General features: G+C 43.0%; 1 protein-coding gene across 1 annotated transcript; it reads right to left on the reverse strand.

Moving 5' to 3' along the window:
• Positions 1 to 2,985: 2,985 nt before the first annotated feature.
• Positions 2,986 to 6,764, reverse strand: irx1b (iroquois homeobox 1b). Its single transcript, XM_033636575.2, has 5 exons — positions 6,259 to 6,764; positions 5,235 to 5,477; positions 4,094 to 4,886; positions 3,867 to 3,927; positions 2,986 to 3,327 (listed from the first exon to the last, which is right to left on the reverse strand). The coding sequence occupies exons 1-5, from the start codon at positions 6,493 to 6,495 to the stop codon at positions 3,279 to 3,281; spliced, it is 1,383 nt and encodes a 460-aa protein (XP_033492466.1). The 5' UTR covers positions 6,496 to 6,764; the 3' UTR covers positions 2,986 to 3,278.
• Positions 6,765 to 18,077: the final 11,313 nt, after the last annotated feature.

The following is an 18,077-nucleotide window of genomic DNA, read 5'->3' on the forward strand; positions in this document are numbered from 1 at the left end:
TTAAATGTAAATAAGGCACCAGAGGGCAGAAATAGCATCAAAACATGCTTGCTGGGGCGACCTCCAGCTCACCTGGTACAGCGAACGCCTCATATAGGCTGAGTCCTTTGAATCCACCCTGCGGCCCCTCGCTACGTGTCATCCCCTTCTCTCTCCCGCCTTTCCTCTCTGTCTTCAGCTGTCCTATCAATGAAGCCAAAACACCCAAAAGATTATCTTAAAAATAAAGTGCCATGGCCTCTGTCGGGGCATCCAGGGATCCTCCCCTGCCACTTTGCCCCCAAGGTCCTCAAATCCTACAAACACCCCTGCGTACACCTGACCTGTGTGGGGCTGCTGCCACTGCTTTACCTCTTGGCAAATATGATTCAGGTGATTTATTTATTCTATATGCTGATAAATATCATAGATGCTTGTTTATTAACTGGCCTCTGGCCTCCTGTCATTTCCAAAGAGCGGCCCCGGGCAAAGCAAGCTGAGGATCCCTGACCTAGCTTAACACAAAGGCTGCAGAAAGCCACCATGGTTCTGCCTAAAGTTTAAACAAATCTCCTCCTGCCTGCACCTCTAAAGCTCACTAATTAACACTTTATATTCTATTTGTTTAATCCATGAAAAAACAAAGTGTAAAGATGATATTTTGTGTTTTTTTACGGTGCCGCAAGAAAGAAAATGAGTGCATTGCCCAAAATGTCAAATTGTTCTTTCCAGGTTGTTTATAGCTACTCAGACTCCAGCGTTACAACAAGAAATAAATTATACTTTAAGAAAAATATTTCAGTAACATATCTAGCATCAGTTTGATCCTGCAGCTGTAACATGCACTGCATATCTGAGTCATGGATCATTTAGAAGCAGCACGATTTATAGCTCCGAGGTTTTTAAAATCATGATTCACAAATATGAAAGTGGTCAAATGTTGAAGCATATTCGTAGGTGTTTTTAGGGTTTAAAGTTAGAGCAGAAGCACAGTTTGTTGAGTGTATTTTCACACATTTGTAGTGAATGTTTGTCTGATCTTGTATAAAGACACAGATAGTTTGTGGCATGATAGCCGCACATTTGTACTAATAAAGCTGAAGCAGGTGGAGCTGGAGCAGGCACTGCAGTGTCTCTTGGTCATATGGGTTCAATTAATCAGTCATAAGTCAGCATGTGTCTCCAAATTGTTGATGTCTCATGAGAAGAAGCAGTTTTGAACTTTCTGATGTTGAATTTTTTAAAAATAATCCACCAGATTTTTCTTACGTTTTGCTCCTTTTTAAGGAGTGTCTGTGGATTTCAATCCAAAAGAAATCAAATTTAGGTATAAATGGTTTTCAGAATGCAGCGACAACATGCAGTTTTAGCACCGTCTCTGAGCTGGTGTTGATTTTCTCAGCTTTCTAAATTAAGACCAATAAAAAGCCTACAATTTTTTACATTAGCAGCTGTTAAGAGTGTAAACGTGTGCTTGCAGAGAGCGTCGGTGTGTTGTACCTCAGTGGGGACACAGATGGACTCCATCAAGTAAAGTTGTGCTTTACTGTTTCTGAGAGTGAGGTGGCAGCATTGAGTTAATCTGCAGGTCCATGAACTTGGTGGCTCTGACTCTGTCGGTGTGTGTCATGACTGTGTGCTTTACTGAACTGCAGACTGTTCAGCTGCCCGGCCAAGGCCACACCCAGACAAGCTCCTGCTATATTTAGGCAAGCAAAAATAAGTGAACTCAAAAGTGCACCTAACCAAAAGCTGTTCAACACATTGCTATAAACGTAGTCACTGTGCCGCCGCAGACCGTGTACGTTCACCTAACCGAGTCAAGATTAACCTGATACAAACCAGTTCACTGGTCTAATCCAAACAGTCTTCAGCAGCACCTGAGACTCAATAAGCACTTTACACAGAGGCAATCAGCACTGGACTGTCACATTTAGGTGTGAACCTAAAACAGCTGTTTAATGCAACTTTTAAAAATTTCTAGCTTCGTAATTGTGCAAAAATAAATCTACATTGTGTCTGCACATGAACCCGAGGCAGCCCAGGCCCTTAAAGAGGCCAGAGGACTCAGATTATATAGCATGCATGACCTGCTGCTAATCCAAGCATGTATATAGGAGCACAGCTTTGAGAAACACTCACTATTAACAGCCCTGAGGCCCCCCACCGCCCACACTCTCTCCCTTTACCCCATCTTTGGGCCTGTGAACGTCAAGGATGGCTCAGAGTGACACACACACCCCTCCTACCCTCCCATCCACCTCCCCCTGAGCTGCTGCCCCCATACTGGCTGCTGGCCTTTCCTGCCGTCTGATCCATATTTCAGAGGCGGCAGTGGTGGCACTGAGGGGGTATAATCCAACATTAAAGCAAGGAGGCCTGGGCTGAAAGCACAGGCGCAGGTTCATAAGGTCCTGGAAATCTTCAATTTCAATTTCCGCAGCGTTTGCAGTGGCTTCCAAGGCGCTGGCATAAGTCTCCCAGTTTTGGCGAGAGTGCAGATTTCAGTAAGGGTGAGAGTTTCCTTGCTATAAAGAGGCTGACAGGGCTCGAGTTAGCTGGCAGGGAGAGTGTGAGACAAATGAGACACGGTGTTGAAGGGGTCAATGAAAAGGTGGGTACACTGTGATCTTAATTAGACAAGTGGAAATCAATAATATTTTATATATATAGTGTTGTATATTCACATCAGTGTGACCTGTTCCCCTAAAACACCCACTGCTCTGTGACTTTAACTTCATTTCTGAGAGGGAAGAAAATAAAATGAGAATTTTAAGCTGGAATTAATTATAATTTTCACATTAAAACCAACGTCTGTCTGACAAAATAATAAACTGTGATAATAAAAAACTAAAAAGGAAGAAAAACAACCTCTGAAAATTAAAAAAAATCACTGGCCTCTGAAGCTGAAGTCTTCGCTGCACCTTTTTCTCCCTGATTTTCTGGACACCTTTCACAACACATGAACACTTTCCAATTAGAAAAGGAGAAAAAAGTCTCCAATAATAAATGACTATAATGACATTTATTTAGTTCCCCAAAAATATATTCTTTAAAGACAAATTCATATCCTGTATTTACAAATTTTTCAAGGTTTCCATTCACAACAGAAGAGGCGAAGAAGAAACGTAGGACATAAAAGAGAGATACAAGCAAATCTGTGACAAAAAACAACCATCTTTTTTTGCATGGAGAAGCTAAACAGTAATACTATGACAGGCAGCACTGTCAACAAAAATAGCCTTCGTTAAACTGTTCTCCGTTAAATAAAATTATTTCTTTTTTTTCCCTTTGTCTTCTCATAATGTCGTTGTCAGAACTCGCTGTGGTGCTGTCCCATGGTGAGGTCTGAGGGGAGGAGAGAGGACAGGAGAGGTCAGAGGTGAGATAGGTGCAACAGTGGGGTCCATGTCTTTAAATAAATATGTGTATCTGAAATACTTTAAATAACACACCAGTTATAAGTTTCATTTTTACATCTTATCTTAAACAAGTCTATTTATGCAAATTAAAAAACACTATAGGTGAATTATTTTATGTCTCTTCACCCTCCACTTCATCCCTGATGTTGCTATCAGCGTTTCCTTTGACATACATTAGCTGCATTCACTGAGGGGGCGTGAATAAATGGCGGCAGATTATTTAAATGACATAGGAGGTGATAACTCAGCGTTGGGGGGGTCGCAGGATATATTAGACTGCTGCCTGACGAGGCGTTAAAGTGGAGACTCTATCACATGATTTATGTGCTGAGGTCTGCCTCCCGCCCAGTCAGGTGTGGCAGTGTTTACCTCCACGTTAAGGTTCATTTAGCAGAAGACATGTGGAAACAAAGTGAGGTTGATAATGTCCTGATGCCAAATTGATTTCAAAACGCACGAGGTTACCTGTCAGTGATCAGCTGGAATGGGGACTTGAGGGAGTCCGGCCTGTGGTCGCTCTCTTCATCTGTGAAAAGGAGAATAAAGCCAAATTAATGTCAATTAATTAGTTGGATTTATCTTTTAAATTTAAGGTTATCTTGTGTATTTTTTTTTTGTTGGATCAGTTCTTGTGCGTCACAGTGCGGCCTGTTCAGTGAACATATTAATTACAGAGGGTTTAAGGTCCATACCATCTCTTTTTGGACTGAAGCTTCCCGACGACTCCGCATCACTGTCATCCTCTGTCCCAGAAGTTCCGGGGCCCGCCGCCGCCGGCCGTGCGTCATGACGCGCAACCGGCACCGCGCCGTGGAGAGGCAGGTGTCCGGCCGGCGCCCCTCCGAGGAGCGACCTCATGTTCAAAAGAGAGTTGGCATTCAGAAAAGCCGCGTTGGCCCAGTTGTGCAGTTTGCCAATCTGGCATGTGTAAATCCCATGACCCGGGAGCAAGGCCGGGTGGCCGGCGGACGCCAAAGCCGGGTGGTGCGCATGGGCCGCGGGGGGAGGTTTGTGAGAGCTGTCGGGGGCCGTGGCGGTCTCAGCCAGAGACCAGATTTTAGGTTTGCTCTGCGGTGGTCTCTGGCACTCCTGTCTGCTGGGAGAATGATCCACTGCGAGTTTGACAACAGGCGATCTGTTGAGAGAAAGAGCCGCGTCCACTCCTCTCAGGCCCTCCAGCGTCCTGCTGCTCTCTGAGCTCTTCGGCTCCGAGGCCTGCTCTCTGTCGGCCAGGCCTGCCTCTGCCTCCGCCTCTCCCTTCCCGGAGCCCTGCTCCCCCGCTCGCTGCTCCTCGGGTCTCTCGATATCGACAGTTTCCAAATCAATTTCCTCCTCTTCGTCTTCGTCGTCGCTGCCGTTCTTGCCGTGCTCGTCCTCGTTGTCGCTGCTGAAGATGCGGCCGTCCCGGTCCTCGGCGCTGCGGCCCCAGGTTACCTTGTTCTCCTTCTTCAGGCGTCTGCGAGCGTTTGCAAACCACGTCGACACCTGGAGACAGGACACAGATTTTTTACTGATTATAAATCATAATAAAATCACAGCTTGTTGAACAAAGCACGGCTGCAGAGTGGAAATATAAAGTGATTAAATATGTAAAAACCCTCATTATTCTTCCACATAATTCATTAAACGAGCTTTGAAATCAGAAATATCAGGAGACGTTTCTCCCTCAGGCTGCAAGTGTGACTTCAGATTATCATATTAAGTAATGACCTAATATTCTGACAGGAAGTGACACAACTTTTGATAAACAATCATTATCTTTGTGTATGGAGATGATGATGATGATGATGATGATGATGATGAACAGCAGGCCGCAGCTGCACCATCACCCACCTGTGTGAGTGTCATCCGGGTGATGATCGCCAGCATGATCTTCTCTCCTTTGGTCGGGTACGGGTTCTTCTGGTGCTCCTGCAGCCAGGCCTTCAGGGTGCTGGTGGTCTCCCGGGTGGCCGTCTTTGCCCTCGACGGGTCCCCGTACGGGTACTGGCCGTACGGGTAGAAGCCTTGAGCGGCGTGGACAGGTAGGGAGGCAGGGTGGGAGCCCGGGCTGTCCTTCAGCTCGTACTGCGAGCCCTGAAATGTTGTTGGAGACAGAGAGGTGACAACTTGTTGAGCGGAAATGATTTCTTCTTCTTCAAGTTCAAAGGATGCGTAAAATCATTTGAATTATTTTTGTGCAGCAAAAAAAGTTTGTAAAGTTCCAGTGTGGCACAGTTTATCTGGACATCAGGAATTACACATATCCTGAATTAATAAAATACCCCAAAACAATTATTATTTATTGTTTATTTTTTAAAGTGGCTGCCTTTTTAAATTATAATTAAATTATAAGCCTTTATAAACTGTTTCGATTTATCACACAAATAAGGAATATAATTAATTTCAGTGTCTAAACATAATTATTTTTACATTATTATTAATTGTTTCTGATTAATAAACGTGTTTTTAATACACATAGCCTACAGTGCAGTGCGTCTAAATGAGATGTTTCCCTTCAGATTTCCATAATTTACACACGAAAATCTGCGCTGACAACTGCAGTTTAATTTTACGCATTTCTCCTCTGCGTAATAATTCAATATTTTTTACCATCCAGAGCCCATACACATATATTAAGCATTAAAGCATAAATATAATAAAATATTAACTGACAATATGAGGTTTAGATTTAAAGTTTTTTTTTTATCAGCGATAATAAATCCATAAATATCCCAGAAAAGAATGATGTGTATTTAGATCTCTTAATGACTTTAACCTGTCGGTAATTGCGCATTAGATTACAATAAAAGGAGCTCAGTAATGACAGTGTGTCATTACCATGTGAGCTGCTTCAGTCTAAAGTATCAACTCTCACCATCTGGGATATGAGGGCGAGGTCTGTGGCTCCGCTGTACGGCAGAAAGGCACTGTAGTTATGAGCCGCCCATGGGCTCCCGTACATCCCCAGCATGGAGCCGACAGCCGCGGCGGTGGCGGACGAGCTCACGCCGCCTTCACTGCCTCCTTCCCGGGCAGACGCCGGCCGCTCGCCCCCGTACACCTCATGGGAGGCACTGAGGAACTGGGGATACCCCAGCTGAGGGAAAGACATGTCCGGAAAAACGCGTACTGTAAATCTCTCTCAAAGCCAAAGTCACACAACAGCAAGAGGAGGCAGGAGGAAAAAAAAAAGTAGCAATCCCCAGAAAGAAGTAGAGGAGGATGAAGGGGGTGTCTAAATCACCAGAGTCCCCCTTCAAGAAACTGTCAAGCTTCTCCACTTCCACCGACCCGGAGTTGTATCACAGCCGCAGTTTGGCACCTCGAGTGCAGAGTGATGCGTGTATCTGGCCGCAGGAGCTTCTGGATGTGGAGCTGACTGACTGATTGGCAGCCTACTTAAGCACCAAGCTCCTCCTATGCCCGGGGCAGGCGATTAGTGCATTGGTTAGCCTAGGTCGTGTGTGTGTGTTGCTGTGTGTGTGTGTGTGTGTGTGCTGGTGTGTGTGATCTAATTTCTGCAGTCTTCACTGTGTCTATACAGAAAGAAAAACCTGTGAAGTGTGTGCAAGTGTGTACGTGTGAGCAGTGTATATTTGCCTTTTTGTGGCCAGCATGACTTCAATTAACAAACACTCCGCACAGACACACAGCTCCTTATTGTCGTGCACATATTGTTATACTATAATAATAGCTGCACTGTCTAATAATAATAATAATTATAATAATAATAATAATAATAATAATAGGTTTAAACAACTGTTGCAGTTTTAACCCCTAACTCGCATATTTTCGGTGACATTTTTCCGCCACTCTCTGACAGCTCATCCGCAGGGTATGCCGGGACATTCTGTCCAGCAGATGGGCCGCGAGGCATCGATATGCTCGGCCACATCCGAGAGGAATGTCCGTGATAATCGACGGAAGTCAGCGGAGCATATTTTGAGAGCGAAGATAAAGGAGTCTGAAGGTAATGACAGAGTTCGAGGAGGATAAGAGATAGCAGAGATATGGAGCACACAGGGAGCTGTGGAGTGGAAAGTGACAGATGTTTGTGGAGAAGAATGGACTACTGTACTGTGTGAGGGCCTCGGTGTGACATCACTGATGCTGCAGAGTCTGTTTGGTTATTTAAAAAGAGGAGATATAAGTCTAAATTAGAGATACGAGATGCAAGGAAGTGTAATGTTTTTGGAAAATTTGGAAAAGTGTAAAAAGTGAAGGATGCATTTTGATGTTTCCTCTCTGACAAGCTTAAAGGGATAGTTCAGATATTTTGAAGTGGGGTTGTATGAGGTGCTTATCCAAAGTCAGTCAGTTAAGTCGAGATGGTTAACTGGCCTACTGTCCTTGTCCCAGTATACAAGCACGGGAGGGGAATCCATTTATTGAGCCAAGTATGTGCGACTCCTCTACGATAGGTGGAGATATGCCCCCTTTCAGCTTGTTAGTATTGGACCTTTTTCCTGTTGACCTATTACGTCACAGACCAAACAATCCACGTTTTCCTCCCTCCATGTATCTTAAAACATTTAACTCTCTCAGCTGACACATCATGAACTGTGTGTCCTTGTCCGTCCAAAAAGTCACGGCTCTGGATGTAGATTTCTCCATGTTGTTACCAACTTCTTCTTCTTCTGTGACATATTTAATTCTTTCGACTTCCAAGCCCGGGGCGGAAACTGTGGAGCATGCTCAGAGCGCCTCAGCCAGTTTGGATCTGATTGACTGTATACATGCAGGAGGAATTCTCCTGGAACTCCTGCGTTAGTCTGACTTTGAGAACTTCACTTTAGTACTATTTCAGTCAGACTAACATGTTTACATTGATTTTAAAAGTCTGGTTTTAGTCGGACTGACACGATAAATCAATATTCCCTGATGTCGTTAACGTACAGAGTGTATTACATTCAGCAGATGTCAGTCGGCATGCCTTCAGTTTGGAGAAGCAGGCTGAAGTCTGACACTGAAACTAAAACGTATTTTAGCACCTAAAAAAATCCCACCTTCAAAAAAATCATTATCAGTTTAAGTGTATGCTATATTTAGAGTATTTTTACCACTTTATATTTCCATCAGACAGCCTGCTCCGACAGGAAAGCCGTAACGACTTCAGTTCCCCTCTATGCTCTCGTCAAAGCCACCAGACTCCATTGACAAAAACAGCAATTTTAGCTCGCTGAACACAGGAGCTGCTTGTCTACTACAATTCAATCAGTGAGTTAGTTTGTGTTATTGTGTGACTTTGGTGAATCCAAACGAACCCTTTCAAACAACAAAGTCACACAATAACTCAAACAAATGTACTGATTGAGGCAGCTGTAGACCAGCAGCTCCTGTGTTCAGCAATTTTAAATCACCGTTTTTCTCAATGGAGTCTGGCTTGAATTTAGCGGCTTCATTTTCCTGTTGGAAATCACTGTCTGACATTAAGGTGAAGCATCGAAACCATTCTCAATATAGTGTACTCTCATGGTGCGTTCCAGGCAGGCTTTTGAACTTGTAAGTCACGACTTCAAGTCACAAGTTACGACTTTATAGCGTTCCAGGAAAGTTACGGCAAACTGCCAGTTACTTCCTGTTTAACGTTGAACATGGCGAACCGTTTGTTTGTGCTTCCCCATTATTGCTATATAGATATAAATACATAGATGCTATTATAGGCTATTTTTTACGTTGTCTGTGTGTTTGGAAACATATTTTGTATTGATTTATTCTTGCACTAGAAACCAGCTGTTAGAGCGGCTGCCAATAATGCGTTAACATTAGGGTTATTTTATGTATGTTTCTCACCATGTATCACCTGCATCAACACCGCATCCATAGGGCTGCCATCGTTGTTTACAGGAGTAAGGTAATTAGTTTAGAGAGCTGTGTGACGTCAGAAACCGTAACTGGGAGTACATCGATCTGGTACGAGTTCACGGGTGTGGAAGTTACGGGTTTGACTGCCGTTCCAGTGCACTTTCACGGGTTACAGGTTGTGAAAACACGAGTTACGGGTTGCCTGGAACGCACCATTACACTGATATTGATGTTTTTAGGTGGCTAAAATATGTTTTTGTGGTTGGACCCCATCCACAACAGCACATATCTTAGCTTCCATGTCAGACTCCAGCCTGTTTCTCCAAAGTGGAGGCATGCAGACCAACATCTACTGTTTGTACTATACTGTCTGTGAAGAAGAAGCTCATGCAACCCGACTTCAAAAAATTTGAACTATCCCTTTAACTATCAAAACAGCAACTCTATTTCAATCTGCTACTTTGAACACACACACACACACACACATTCGGGCAGTGCTAATGAGGTTGAGCACCCTGCGCCCTGCTCGGTGGCCCTGTGGCCCTCCTGGGTTCCCTCAGAGGTTAGCTGTGTAATTACTCCATCCCCATAAATACAGATTCATCATTTCACACTGGAGCCCCTGATGAGCTTGGCTGAGCCGAGAGAGAGGAGAGGAGAGGAGAGGAAGGGGAGGTGGGGGGGGGGGAGGGGGGAGGAGGGAGGGAGGGAGGGAGGGAGGGAGGGAGGGAGGGAGGGAGGGAGGGAGGGAGGAGGGGAGGATCTAATGATTTAATTACAGTGCTTAAAGCCCACTCTGGCTAAGTGATGGTCCTCTCTGTCTCTTTCTCCCGTTCTCTTCCCTCCTCAGCGCTGGCACCTAAAGGGCTTTACTCATGAATCTCAAAGCTGTTTTCCTAAACACATATTATGACGAGCACCGCCGCCGCCACCACCGCCACTGCTGCTGCTGCTGCTGATGTGTGTGTGTGTGTGAGAGTGTGTGTGTGTGAGAAACAGAGAGAGGGAGAGGATGCTTAATCTCCATGGCATTTTAAATGGCATTCATGGAGAGCGACTCTATCCTCATTGCCAAGGTAAATGGAGCCAGGGGACTCTCCATTTCAGCTCGATAAAAGAGCAATGTTAAAGACCCTCACCATTTCTGCCTCTCTCCATCCCTCTCTCCCTCTCTCCCTCCCTCTGTCTCGTTTCTCACTTAAAATTAATGTTTTTCTCATGACAGGGGAGGGAAACGAGACATATCCACCATCTAATAGGATAATATAGCCCCATTCACCACCACCACCACCACCACCACCGCCACCACCCCTCCCTCTTCTCTCCCTCCCTCTCTGCCTCCCTCTCTGCCTTTGTAGCTGCCTGATTTCCATAGTGTCTCTGTGGAGAGGCAGTTAATGAATTCCTCTGAGCTGGAGAAAGGGGGAGAATGGTTTGGCGGTTTAGAGAGAGAAAGAGGCAGGGATAGGGGGAGGAAGGCTTTGAGCTATGCCATTCAACTTCACAGCCTCGGCCTGCTTGTGCATTCACCGTGTGTGTGTGTGTGTGTGTGTGTGTGTGTGTGTGTGCTGTGTGTGTGCGTGAGTGTGCGTGTGTGTGTGTGTCTTTTAACATGAACCTGCTAAGACTACCAAATATTTAGACTGGCCTCAGACCTCTTTTTATGGCGACGGTGGATTGAGGGATCTCAGGAGGCAGCTTGACTCTATTTGAATCCCATTCCCTGCTATTAGCTCGGCCCAGACAAAGGAATAACTTACCGCAGGAAACATTCAAATAAAGTCCCACAATCCACTTGCACTGGCCGTTTCCTCCTGGGTAATTTGCAGTGAGGTAAATGAAGAAAACATCATAAAGCCGATTTTTTTGTTTGTTTGCTAACACTTCAACAAAGGAGGGATGATGGCAGTAATGCAATAATGATTAAATAATTGACACTGACTCTGTTACTCTGGTTTAACCTGGATTTAGAAATATAATGTGTAACATTTCTGTATTAAAATGACACACTAGTTTATACAGTGTAATGCAGCACAATGCACATATTTGTATATTTCTACACGCTCACATTCAGCCCTGCAAACATATTTTTATTCTTAATATTTTAAGTACTACACTGTGAATTATTTCCAGAAAACTACAATATGTTCATGTAATATTTCACAATAATTTACATTATTATTATCACCTTAAAGGCTACAACTGTAATATTTAACTGTATTCAGAATTTAATTTTGAAATTCATGCAGGTAAATGTAGTAATTTTAGAGAAGTACTCTGCTAAATCACAGTAATATATGGAGTTTAATTGTTACAGGAAATACAGTAATTTACAGGAACAGACTATTATATCACAGTAATGTAACGTGCTTTATCTGTGAGCTTACAGTTAAATATGGTCATTTTACAGGAGCATACGGTTATATCACAGTGATATGCAGGCATAACTACTGTGAGATCAGTATACAGCTGTCACTTCACAACAGCTTACTGTAAAAATGACTTACCGTGAAAGTGATACAATTAGCCAGTAATTTACTGTAAATGTACAGACAAATATTTCACAGTGTTGTGTTAGTGCACATTTTTATTTCTAATTTATTTTATTACTATATGATTCTCTGTTCTTTACATCAAGATCAATAAATATTTGATTCTGACAGAACTATGTTGTATATTTTGAGATGTCTACTTACTCTAAATGCAGAGAAATCTGTAATTTCATTTAATTTTTTAATGGCGTCATATCCTCTTTACTGAGGATGCTTTATATTAATATGAGTACTGTGTGAGTAATGTGTGTCAATACATGTGTCAATACCTGTACTCCTGATGAAGGGAAATCCTGATTTGGGTACCTGTGTTTAATGTCTTACTCCTTTGATTAAAAATGACCTGATGCTCAATTTTGACATTGTTGTTTGTAAAAAGTTTTCTAAGAAATAATAAATATAGCAACTTTTGATCAACACATATCAATTTCAGTCTGAACATAAAAACATCTGATTAAGTCCAACCCAGTTTCAATTTAAACTCCACCCACTTCTGGTCCAAACGTCGTCCATTTTGAGTACAGATACAAACTAGAAAAGCACTCAGAGAGCGCAGACCTCCACCAAGCAGCTCGGATTTCCGGCCATTTTATTATTTTATCCACTTCGCTTCAACCGATCACCACCAAAATGTTATCATCTATTCCTCGTCCCATTATCAACCTCTCCAGAAAATTTCATCAAAATCCGTTCAGAACTTTTTGAGTTATTTTGCAGACAAACAAACAGACAAACAGACCAGCACCGACGAAAACATAACCTCTTTGGCGGAGGTAATAATTTAGTTGGTTCAACAATTACAGACACAGATACAGATAATGGTGTACTTGCACATCCAAGTATTACAGCATTTTTTTTTTCATTAACTGGGTGTTATTTTCCAACACAGTAATCCAGTAAAAACCTAATTTATTTTTATGATATTTCAAGATTGATCCAGCTCAGTACGATGTGTTGTCATGTGGCTCATGCCAGCCACCAAGCTAACGGTACAGTTATAACCAGAATACATACCCAAACAGAATCTGCACCAGCAGATTTTAGGAATATAGATGCTGCTTATAAAACTCAGAATGTTGCTGTCTCCTCCACCTTCTTGTGCATGTGTGTAAAAATCATGTTCAGTTAGCATTAAAATCAAAGTCAGTGGTGTAGTGAGAAGAAATGTCACAAATATGATTTAACAGATTGTTAATAGACTGTAAATTAATTGTTGTTCTCTCTGTGCCATATTCAACCTTCCATTTTAATGACTATGCATGTGTCCAACATTTTGTTGATTGACTTTTCCAACAAATGTTTACATTGTTTCCTGAAGTGTTCATGATTAAATAAAACTCAAAGTTGAGTTGACTGATTCAAAGTTTCTACTAAAATCTACTAAGTGATTCTTTCAGCCTGCTTGAGATCATTGTTCAAATCATAAATGAATATTGTCGGTCTCATTAATTATTCTGCTAAAATCAGCAGATTTTGAATCACCGCTGAAAATTAAAAACTCTGCTGGTTCCATTTGGGCCTGGTTTTAACGTCACAACAACATTCGACACACAAATGTACTTTTAGTACGACTGTTGTGACCATGGGCTCTGCCATCACTGAACCCGCCACATAACGTTAGCTACAGTAGCTGCATGCATTGACTCATCTAATGCTAACGGTGTGATAGCAAGTTAATGTTACGTTAGCTAACGTTACTTGTGGCTATTTCATGAGAATAAAATGACTCAATGTGAATTAAGGTGAGTGAATGTAATGTGACAAACTTTTATGCACTACCTCGTCTATGGACATGACTTCAGCCTGAGGGGCGTTAGATAAACTTTTATCAACAGTGGTGTTTGTTCAACAATAAAAACAACAACTCCCAAGAACCCATGCTACTTCACGACATCCTCCTAGCCTGTCTTTTGTTATTGTTTTTATTTGGCTGCCGTTAAACAATAACACCAACCGGTCGTGTATCACATTGATGTGAAAGGATTGCTTTTTTTGACAGTGTCTGATGTCGGAAGTCACTGACCACGCGCAGGATTTCGACAAATTCGGAGTGAGACTGGGTTAAAACTTCTCATGCAATTGATCCTTTTTGTACCCAGAGCTAGAAAAAAAGAGACATTGTAAGGGTAGTGTTTTTGGAGGTACCGGCAACAAATTGCTAAAACAGTTGCGACCAAAAAATGATGATAAATTGTGTTACCATGATATTGGTAAAACCCACTGAAACAAAAAAAAAAGAAAGAAAAAAGAAGAAAGTCCTTTGTGGCTCATCAAAATAAATCTGCTAATGAAGGCTGGAACACTGTGATGAGTTTCCTCTGAAAACAGTAGTTAATGATGTGTTGTTACCATCAGAGTATAAAGTATAGCAGCACACCTGTAGTGTGTATTACACAGGGAATAGTGACAAGGGAGTGATGTTTATTTACATGTTGCGTCTCTTTAACTGCCTCACTAATGTGAGAAGCAGAAGTGAAGTTAATTCATATATTTAAGGGTGAATTATGTTGTATCCCAGACTTGTTGCTGCACCAGGACATCCCCTAAAAACAAAAGGGTTTCACTCCGGAGTCGTCAAATACCAGCATTTGGTGAGTGACTTTCAGCGTCAGACACCAATGAAAAATACTGTCCTTTCACATCGGCATGATACGGCACTGGTCTCCGTTATTGTTTAACAGTACACGGTGGTGTCAGTGGTTAATGTGGCGGGACAACAATTTAAATACAGCAGGTGGGAGGGGTGGTGGATGGGTCCAACAACCGCTGACTTTCACCTCCCGTACGATTGTAAAGCCAAACCCTGTTCCTTTGTCCTAAACCCAACTACGTGTGTGTTGGATAACGTATACACGTGCGTTTGTTGTACCAACGTAGTGCTTTTATTTTGAAAGAGACTGTATGCAAACTGTACATTTCCTGTGAAAACAGAAGTGTATTTTGAAAACAGACAATGCATGTAACAGGCTGAAGTTGACACGGCGTCCCAGAACGTCAACAACCAACACACCCAGGGTACCTTGGACGTCATATGTGGACGTGGAAAGTCCATGACCAAACGTGGACATGTGACGAGGTCAGAGTAAGAACGTGTTGCTAAAACCTCTAAAAAATATGGCTTTACTTGACGGATGCTAATAGATAAGTTTTCAAACTAATCTAGCTGTAGGTCACTCTGCGTTGAAAGTTACTAATGGTTACAACCTCGTCTACCACGTGTCTACATATATGACATCAACTCAGCAACTTGTGTACAATCATTTTCTCAAATTTTCCAAGTTGTTGCTCTGACTTGAGGGGGCATTAGTGGCCCATGAGGCTAAAAATGTTCAACTACCATGTATAAAATTAGCGGGATGATCAGCTCCCACGTCATGGGGCCCATAGTGCAAGTCCAGTGGAAAATTCTGCTGGCCAAGCCGGCTATTTATGGTTGAGCGCTCTGCTTACTTGAATAGGGATAAAATGATTTAATCGTGCTGTCACGTTTCAGTTCAGAGGAGGACCCAAATGCAGACTAACAGACAGTTTGAGTTTTTAACAAAAAGTGAGCTTTAATGCAGCTGAAAACATCCAGATACAGGGAGGCAACTCAAAGTCCAAATGAAAGCAGAACAAAAAACTAAACTGGAAACCAATCGGGAAAAACACAATGAACAGGGATGAGCACAGGATGAACTGACAAAGGGAAACACACAGGTATATATACACAGAAAACTAATCACAAGGACGAGACACAGCTGGAGGAGGAAGACACGGGCAAAGGAAGGAAATGGGGATTGGCTGACAACAAGGGTGGAGCACACACGACTAATACAGAACAGGTGTGAAGGGAAGACTCTGGGAACAGGGACGGACTAACAAGACAGGTGTGACAGAAAACACACAAAGACAGGAAGTAAAACCAGACATGACACATGAGGAGAGAACCTACAAAATAAAACAGGAAGCAGATTAAACATGGATGAGTAACATGAAACAAGGAACACAGTGAAAGAAGTAATTTTGCAGTTCTAAAAACATGTATCCACTGATTTAAAGACTTCTCTTTCAAAGTGTAAGTCTATGGGAACAAGTCTTTCTGGGCCCAGTGACATCACGTGACAAACCTGGAAGTTGGAATTCTACTGTTTGGCTGCTACAAAAATTTGCTTCAAAGCTCAGCACACTTCCTGAGGGCCTAGTAGAGAAGAGAAAAATGCTGCTTATAAAAGTTACCTGTCTCTACCAACCACCACATATCAAACCCTCATGCTACACTAACATTAGCCATGGGTCAGGGTGTCTGAAGCCCACAGCTTCATTATGACAACTGGACTTATGAAGTTCTGCTGTATGCTGTCAGGCTGTTGTTAAGCTAGCATTGATGGAGATGTGGATATGGAGGATTTGGAGTTCATTAAAGGGACCTGGCTTTGACAAAGTTGGGCCGAGTGACAAAAGTAACATAACAAGCACTGAAACTAATTATATTTGTTGTTAAAGGTTCAGTGTGTAAGATTTAAGGGGATTTAGTGGCATCTAGAAGTGAGGATTGCAGATTTCAAGCAGCCCAAACTTCTCACGATTAAGAGTTTCTTCAGTGTTCATTGTTCAGGAGGTTTTTACTGTGGATATAAATATCCTCAGAGGTCTCTTCCTCTCCAAAACTAAAAGACCAGGTGATTAAAACCAGTAATAACACTGAATAAAGCTGTTTCACCTTAAAAAAAGTTTTCTGACACTGCATGTCGCAGAGGGGCTTCTAGCTGTGGTTGCTGATGTGAAAACGCAAAAACGTGAATACCTACAGTGAGTGTTTGATTTGTCCATTTTGGGCCACTGTAGAAACATGGTGGTGCAACATGGTAATCTTTGTAGATGAGGACCTGCTCCTTATGTAGATATAAAGGGCTCATTCTAAGGTAACAGAAACTCTACGACCTGGTGCCTTTTCCTCTACATTTTGCTGAGCTTCAGTAGCAGTGGCTGCCTGGAGTCTTGCTAGCTAGGCTGGCTACGAATGCCAAATCCAAAAAAAGGAAATATCTCATGGGAAAATAAAGGATTTAATAGTGTGTGGACAGATTCATTTGCTTTCACCACCAACACTGCAAATTTGAAGTACTAAATAATTATGACTAGCCCATTCATATTAATGAATGCTCATTAAGACCTGTTAGTGATGTTGATGGGGGCTAATTTAGACTAATTTAGACTGTTACCTTTATTTAAGGCTGCGTCCACACCTGCCCTGTTTGGTTCAGTTCAGTCAACCTCAACTTCCTTTGTCTTAACTTTGTCTGGATGGACGACAAGGTGGAGTTGCTACAGTGACGCCAGCGCCAAGCTGCCTGCAAAGCGCAGCACACCGAAATTCTCACGCGAGCCGGAGCACCTCTGTTCACATCAGACGCGCATTTCTCCGCGCCGGTCGACAAGTGATTCTGCTCCCAGCTGTTGTTTTTCCATCATGGGTAACTGCCCGGTTTGACACATTCACTCGCGACTCGCGCAGAAAATAGACCAGACGCCGAAATGATTGCTGCAGGGCCAGCGGTGGAGCTGCGCAGCGCGGCCGGTGTGGATGACACAATCGGTTAACATGGGTGCCAAAAGGAAACTGGCTTCACTTCTCGGCGCTTCGAGGCTATTTGCGATGCTTCCGCGGGCGGTGTGGCCCTGGCGTGACAGATCTACACTTCACTTCAAATCAACAGGGTGAGCAGCACAAACAGAGCTCGGCATTGTTGTTGTGACGGTCAGCATGCCTAGTGACTGGAACCGTAATGCGCATGTGTGAAAAGTCTCCGTTTTCAGAGGAACTGCATATTGCAAGTTTACATGACAACAGAGATGCTGACGTTTCCAAAACGTTGCACTCTGGAACCCATTTTCAGAATGTTGCGTTTTCAGGCACCCAAAACGCTGCTGTCGTGTAAACGATCGGCCAAAACGCAACTAAAGTTGACCGTTTTAAGTTGAAATCATTGTCGTATAAACGGGACCTGAGACCTGAGACCTTCTTGAAGAGGTGGTCTCAGTCCGGTTCCAAAGGAACTCTGGTGCGGTTGGTTTGTGGTGAGAAGGTGTTCCGACCTGGATGTGAAGCAACTGCAGTCACATGACACATTGTTTGGGTTAAACATGAGCATGTTACAGTCCTGGAGGATTATTAATGTGCACCTCCTCCTGTACTGCCTTAATATGCACATTCAGCACATCCAATGCATCAAAACATTGTTTTCTAGTTGGAGCCGCGCCTCGTTTTCAAACTGTATGGTTTGACTAAAATGAACAATGACAGCAATATAGTCCACGATGAGCAGCGCTAAAATCAACCTGCGTAGTTGTCCCT

Source organism: Epinephelus lanceolatus, chromosome 16, assembly GCF_041903045.1.
Source record: "Epinephelus lanceolatus isolate andai-2023 chromosome 16, ASM4190304v1, whole genome shotgun sequence".
NCBI classification, from domain to species: Eukaryota; Metazoa; Chordata; class Actinopteri; order Perciformes; family Serranidae; genus Epinephelus; species Epinephelus lanceolatus.

Bases quoted from the DNA above. Each gene is read 5' to 3' on its own strand.
- irx1b (XM_033636575.2), bottom strand. From the start codon at position 6,495: ATGTCTTTCCCTCAGCTGGGGTATCCCCAGTTCCTCAGTGCCTCCCAT. The intron at 5,478-6,258 runs GTGAGAGTTGAT...ACAACATTTCAG, and splicing joins TCGCCCTCATATCCCAGATG to GGCTCGCAGTACGAGCTGAA. The intron at 3,328-3,866 runs GTAACCTCGTGC...TCCTCCCCTCAG, and splicing joins TTCCAGCTGATCACTGACAG to ACCTCACCATGGGACAGCAC.